This window comes from Scyliorhinus canicula, chromosome 4 (assembly GCF_902713615.1).
Source record: "Scyliorhinus canicula chromosome 4, sScyCan1.1, whole genome shotgun sequence".
NCBI lineage: Eukaryota > Metazoa > Chordata > Chondrichthyes > Carcharhiniformes > Scyliorhinidae > Scyliorhinus > Scyliorhinus canicula.
The window spans coordinates 151,802,708-151,808,707 of NC_052149.1; the positions used below are offsets into that span (position 1 = coordinate 151,802,708).

A 6,000-nucleotide genomic window follows, 5' to 3' on the forward strand; every position below is an offset into this window, starting at 1 on the left:
TTTTCCAATTAAGGGGCAATTTAGCGTCGCTAATCCACCTAACCTGCACATCTTTAGGTTGTGAGGGTGAAACCCACGCAGTCATGGGGAGAATGTACAAACTCCACACAGACAGTGACCCAGGGCCGGGATTCGAACCCGGCTCCTCAGCGCCGCAGTCCCAATGCTAACCACTGCTTCACATGCCGGGAGGCAAGTTTTTTTACTTCATTAATTAAAGAAAAATTGGAGAAAGACAAATCCATCCACTTTTATACATCTCCTCATGACTTATCACTGATCAACATTGGCAGGGAGCGAATCCGCACTCTGTCCTCTCAGGCTGAGTAGGGGCCATGTTGAGGGAATATCCCTCCTATTTCCTTCTTGCCTTGCCATTGTCCTTTAGCCAGGAAATCAGGATGGTCTGGGAAGTGAACATCTCCATGGTTGCTGCTGTGTCTCACGGAACTTGCCTCTTGGATCAGGTTATACTTCCCCGCCTGTTGTTTCTCTCTGTGTGATGGAATGCCTCATCAGTATAAAGCATTTAATCTAGCACCTATGAATATGACGCGAGAATACTACCCATTTAAAATATCTGAATTTGACTCCAGCCGCAAAGGCTATGATTTGACTTCAGCCTTGCACATAGACGCCCAACGCTTTCCCACCGGAAGTATCAGGAAGTCATTAAGTCCATGTAGCTGCCTGAAAACTCACTGAGAGTGTTTGGATTTGCTTCAATTTTAATATCTTAAGCGGAGTCAGGGAATGTCGATTCTTATCTTATCAGATGTGGTTTCGTGCACAGTCAAATGATAGGGTTTTAACTCATTACAGAATACGACAATCTGAGGCATTTAAAACTTTAGTCACCTTAATTGTCTAATTCCATTGCAGGACTCTAATCGTGGAGACAAGCTAACAGCTTCTAAGGAAAAGTTGTTGCGTGAAAAAATTACTGATTGCAATGCGAATTCAGGAACTGATGTTCAGAGCCTTGCGGTCATGGTACCCTGTGCCATCACATCCCTCTACATCTTCATGTTCCTTATAGAAAATGCCATTTGAAAGGATGTACCCGAGACTTCCTATAGAGACAAAAGGAATGAAGAGAGTCTAATACTTGCTTTCTCAACATGCTCCCTCCTAAAAACGATTGCTTCGAACAGAAAAACAAATGCCTGAAATACAACTTGAGCTGAGAAAATAGTTGGCTAAAATATCAAGCAGACTTGTCTTCTTGACTGGATATTGACTGGAAGCGTCGTACAGTTTATTCCACTGTAGTGTACCTGTCATAAGTGTATGATTCACTAACATATATAACAAGTCAAAATCTCTTCACATTAATTTCCATCACAGCCAATATAAGTGTGTAAACAGTTTAGTTAAATGGATGAATTTACTAATACAGTTACCGCATCCATTTAATTCCCTTTCCAGTTCCATTCTGGAAAAAATAGCATTATTAAACACAGTGATTATACTCAGACAACTCAATATTTGTGGAAAATTGGTGTCTTTGTCTTTCAATTGAGGCATATCTGTGTGGGAATTTAGGTGTTTGATTTATTTTCCATTAGAAGGAAATTAAAGAGCAAAGACGATCCACTCACTTTTAAAGGAGACACTACAAGCCTCCCGTAACAGCCTCCCCGAACAGGCGCTGGAATGTGGCGACTAGGGGCTTTTCACAGTAACTTCATTGAAGCCTACTCGTGACAATAAGCGATTTTCATTTCATTTTCATTTCAAAGGTTATACAGAATGCTGCACAGTCTGAAATAGGTAAACTCTCATTTTGGAATATCACTTCTTCGTTTTGAAACCTGTGCCCTACCCTGTGAAGCTGAGGTGTGCAAATGCGGTTCTTGCTCGGCTACTTATCACAGGTTTCATTGACACCAGTCACGCCATGAACAATAGCCCCAAAATTGAATGTGTGGTGGAGATAAACCATTACCTGTGCTACAGTAAGTAGTTTGGGCCATTTCAACACTAAGTGTTCAGCCACCACTCAGCAAACCAGGTTCGGTGTTAAACTACACGGTGAGTACTACTTGTTAAATCCAGATCAATTTTCACTGCAACAGCTATATAGTGTGGCTGAAGTAATGACATGTAGCTACTCATCAAGGTGGTTGGTAAGAATACCTTATACTGATGCTACAGTGGTGTCACTTACCTCGCACGTCTACTTTTATTATGCATTGTTTGTATATGAGTCCGATGCTGTAATTGTTATAATGTAGGAAATGATGGCATTCCTTGTGTTGTATCATTTAAATGTTTAAGAAATAACCTGGCAAAATTACTGGTCTTTTCCCAACTACTATAAATGTATTTTGTACTGTGTCAAATGGCAGCTGCCGTGATCTTGAAATGGTATTAGAAAACCCCACTGTGGGGCAAAAGTGACAGACAGCTGGACTGCCCGGCTGTGGTGAAGAAATCAATTTGAAAAGAAAGTTTACTGTCATATATAATATATATTTTATCAGTGATAACAAATTAGACGATTGTAAAGCTCCAATCTAAGATTTGGATTCAAATACCATTCATAAACTCCTTGAAATTGACCATTTTTGTTTGCGGCATCGAATGGATTAGCGTCTTGTAATTTACGGTACTTTGCAAATATACTCCAGCTATGCCATCCATATTGCTTCACTGTATAAACCTGATGAGTATTTGCACCACATATTGAGTCAGAGATGTGGCATTGAACCGTCCAGATCAAGAAGATCTTTAGATCTCATCTTGTAACTCACCTACAGGTGACTATATTCTATATTTAACTCATCTGAAACCCACAAGTACATTCTGGTTTATAATTCGCTGCTGGATATCATTATTCTGTGTATAAACCATCCATGCCCCTCAATTATGTACTAACCTTTAAGTCACTTTCAGCTGTCCTGTATTCCTTACATGTCATCTGAACCCTTCAATTAGAATCTAACCTGGAACTCACTTCCAGCTGTCCATTATTTTGTATATAATCTTTCTGATTCCTTTGATTAGATCCCATTCTGCAACTCAATCTCCTAGCTGTTATTCTAAACCATCTGACTTCCTCAAATATAGCTTTTAGCGTACTCTCAGGTTGTCCATCATCCTGGCTTATAAACTTCACTCCCAGCTGTTGTTCATTATATGAATTACCTGAATCTGTCAATGAGATTTCAGCTTCTATCTCATTCCTGCACATCCAGAATTCTCTTCATATTGATACAACAGATGTTGTTTTTCCTTTTTTGTGCATTTTGGGATCAAGAAGAGGAAGCATGGTGGCACAATGGTTAGCACTGCTTCCCCACAGCGCCAGGGATCCGGGTTTGATTCCGACCTCGGCTAACTGTCTGCGTGGAGTTTGCACATTCTCCACGTGTCTGCATGGATTTCCTCCGGGTGCTCCGGTTTCCTCCCACAGCCCAAAGATGTGCAGGTTAGGTGGATTGGCCATGTTAAATTGCTCCTTAGGGTGGAGTCGCAGGAACAGGATGGGGATTAGGCCCAGTTGGGGGGTTGTTCAAAAGGTCGGTGCAGACTTGATGGACAGAATGGCCTCCTTCTGCACTGTAGGGATTCTATGGGTTCTAAGAAGAGGTCAAATTGTGCTTCATCTTGGAACTCCGAATTGACACTCGATCTCAAATTTGCCTCACAATGGCTGAAGTCGATGCAAAGAAGGCTGTACAAGCGTCAAAATACGTTGAGGCAGTGCATCCACATTAGAACTGTACCAAATCAATAATACTGCTCTGGTGTAAAGTGTAGCTTGAATCCAGAGTCAAGATTTGGCCTAACAGAGTAAATCAGAGAAATTCCTTGCAGCATAGAGATGCACTCTGCTGACTAACAATAATATGATGTTATAAAGTGCATGCAGTATTAAAGCCTCTTGCTACAAATTAATCTCCAGCCAATAAAAACATTGGAATGCAGCCAAAGATGTTTAAAAAATAATTCAAGAGGGAGAAATTGGAGATGAAAGAAAATTATGAAGAATTATAAAAGCAGACTATAAGGTTTCAAAAAAGAGTAAACAAAATAAATACCTGGTAGATTGAGGAATTAATAATGGGAAACAAGGGGTGCGATCTTCTGGCCTTGTTACACTCGCGCTCAAGCGTAACGAGGTCGGTGAATAGCGGGAGAGGCCAAAAACGGGAAGCGCGCCAGGCGCAAAGTTTACAATGCAACCGGCCCGCTCCCGTAGGCGAATTGGGAATCTCGTCGTAGCGTGGCGAGAAACCAATTATCACCACTTAAGCCCCATTTCCATACAATTATAGTCATCCATCATCCAATGGCCTCCTATCATTCAGCGGTTTCCCCAGCAAGTGTTCACACTGGCGCCGATTAGTAATCCTTTTGAAAAACGTGAGCCTGGCGGCAGGGTTTCTGTGGGGAGGCAAGGAGGGGAGTAGCCATCTTTGCTCACAGGCAAAGATACCGGGGGTGCTGGGCTTGCTGCCCCAATGTTCGCCGGGCGGTGGGGAACCCTCCACAGGGGTGAGCCACCATGGAAGGGTTGGGGGGAGGTGCAGGGTGGGCAACTGGGGGGGGGCAATCGTTCATGGCACCACCTTGCCACCCCTGAAACCCAACCCCATTCCGGGGCAACCCTTGTCCCTGCTCGTCTGCCCTAACGATCACCCATAACCCCCACCGACTGCTGAGGCCTCTGGCTACGCGGCTGAAGGCTATTGCTAATCGGAAGTTTTCATCATAGTTAAGTGAACACTTGGCACATGCCAAGTGGGCAGGCGGACCATGTAGCATATGGGAGTCATTGCCTCGCATTACGATCACACATTGATGCCTCAATATTGTGTGGGAGTCAACACCACACATGCTGCAGCCAACATCCGAACACCCAGGGGATTGGACACAGCTCCCGGGACCGACCATGGCTGGAGGGTGGGTGGGTGCCATGGGAAAAGGGGGAGGCTTGCCTGGAGAGACAGGCAAAGGATCCGGGGGTCAGCCCACATTGCGGAAGAAAGTGACAGTTGCAGCATAATGTTTGTGCAAAAGGTTGTTTAATGTGCTGTATAATATCCCATTCCCAATAGTGCCGCCCCCCCCAACACCCCGTTCCCCAACTCCACCCCCTCCCCACCCCCTAATTAACCCCACCCCCCCTACCCAGGTGTCCTCAGTGATGCTCAACATGCCTGGCCCTCCTAGCTCTACCACTGCGTCTTGGTGTTTCCCCACGATGCACATCTGAGATGGAGGCAGCCAACTGCTTGCCTCGTCCTGTGGCCGTCACTGACTGTGTGACGCCTGGGACACCTTCACTCATGGTCCTGACGTCATGTATCAGGCTCTCCACTCCGGTCGCCACCCTAGCAGTGTTGGCCTCAGTGCCACTCATTGCCGAAGACATCTCCTTCGCCCATAGCCTCCAGGACTCCTCCAATCGACTATGGATCTGCTGGAGTGACACTGACATCTCCCTCTGGACGTCCAGGTTGGTCCCGTTCGTCCCCATCAGCCCCGGGTAACCCTGTTCCAGAGGCTCAGCGTCAGGCTGGGAACCAGCTGGGTCCAGCAGACCTCCAACTGCTGTCTCGCCTGGGGGTTCCTGCCCACACCAGATATACATCAGCAGTAGTGTGGTGCTCACCAGATTGTGCCCCAGAAGCCTGACCACTAACATTTCCCACCGAGGTGTGTTTATCTGTGTTGGTGGAGGGTGGGGATGACAGCTGTGCCGCGACTATAACGGTTGCACCCTCAGAACTTTCCTCTGAAGAGTTCTCCTCGGAGTCAGGAGAGGGGGCCATAGGCTGCTGGACCTGCAGGAGAATTGACATGTGGTCAGTGGGAGGGATGGGTCAGTCAGTGAGGCAATCGCTACTCACGGTTGACAGGTCCTCGGGGCGGAGCCTGGTGGTTCCTCACCTCTGCGGCCTCCGCCAGCCTCCGCGTGGGTGACTGCCCTGTCCTCAGCCACACAAGTCACCTCCAGGGCCCGCTCCTCGAAGGAGTTGAGTATTCTTA

General features: G+C 46.0%; 1 protein-coding gene across 2 annotated transcripts in view; it reads left to right on the forward strand.

Annotated features, from left to right (window-relative positions):
• LOC119965081 (GDNF family receptor alpha-4-like) overlaps positions 1–1,485 on the forward strand; it is a 40,068-nt gene extending 38,583 nt beyond the window's left edge. For both annotated transcript variants that reach the window (XM_038795359.1, XM_038795360.1), the window contains exon 8: positions 883–1,485. In XM_038795359.1, the coding sequence (XP_038651287.1) occupies positions 883–1,053 (171 nt within the window). In that variant the 3' untranslated portion in view covers positions 1,054–1,485. The remainder of the gene's footprint in view (positions 1–882) is intronic.
• The last annotated feature ends 4,515 nt before the right edge of the window (positions 1,486–6,000 follow it).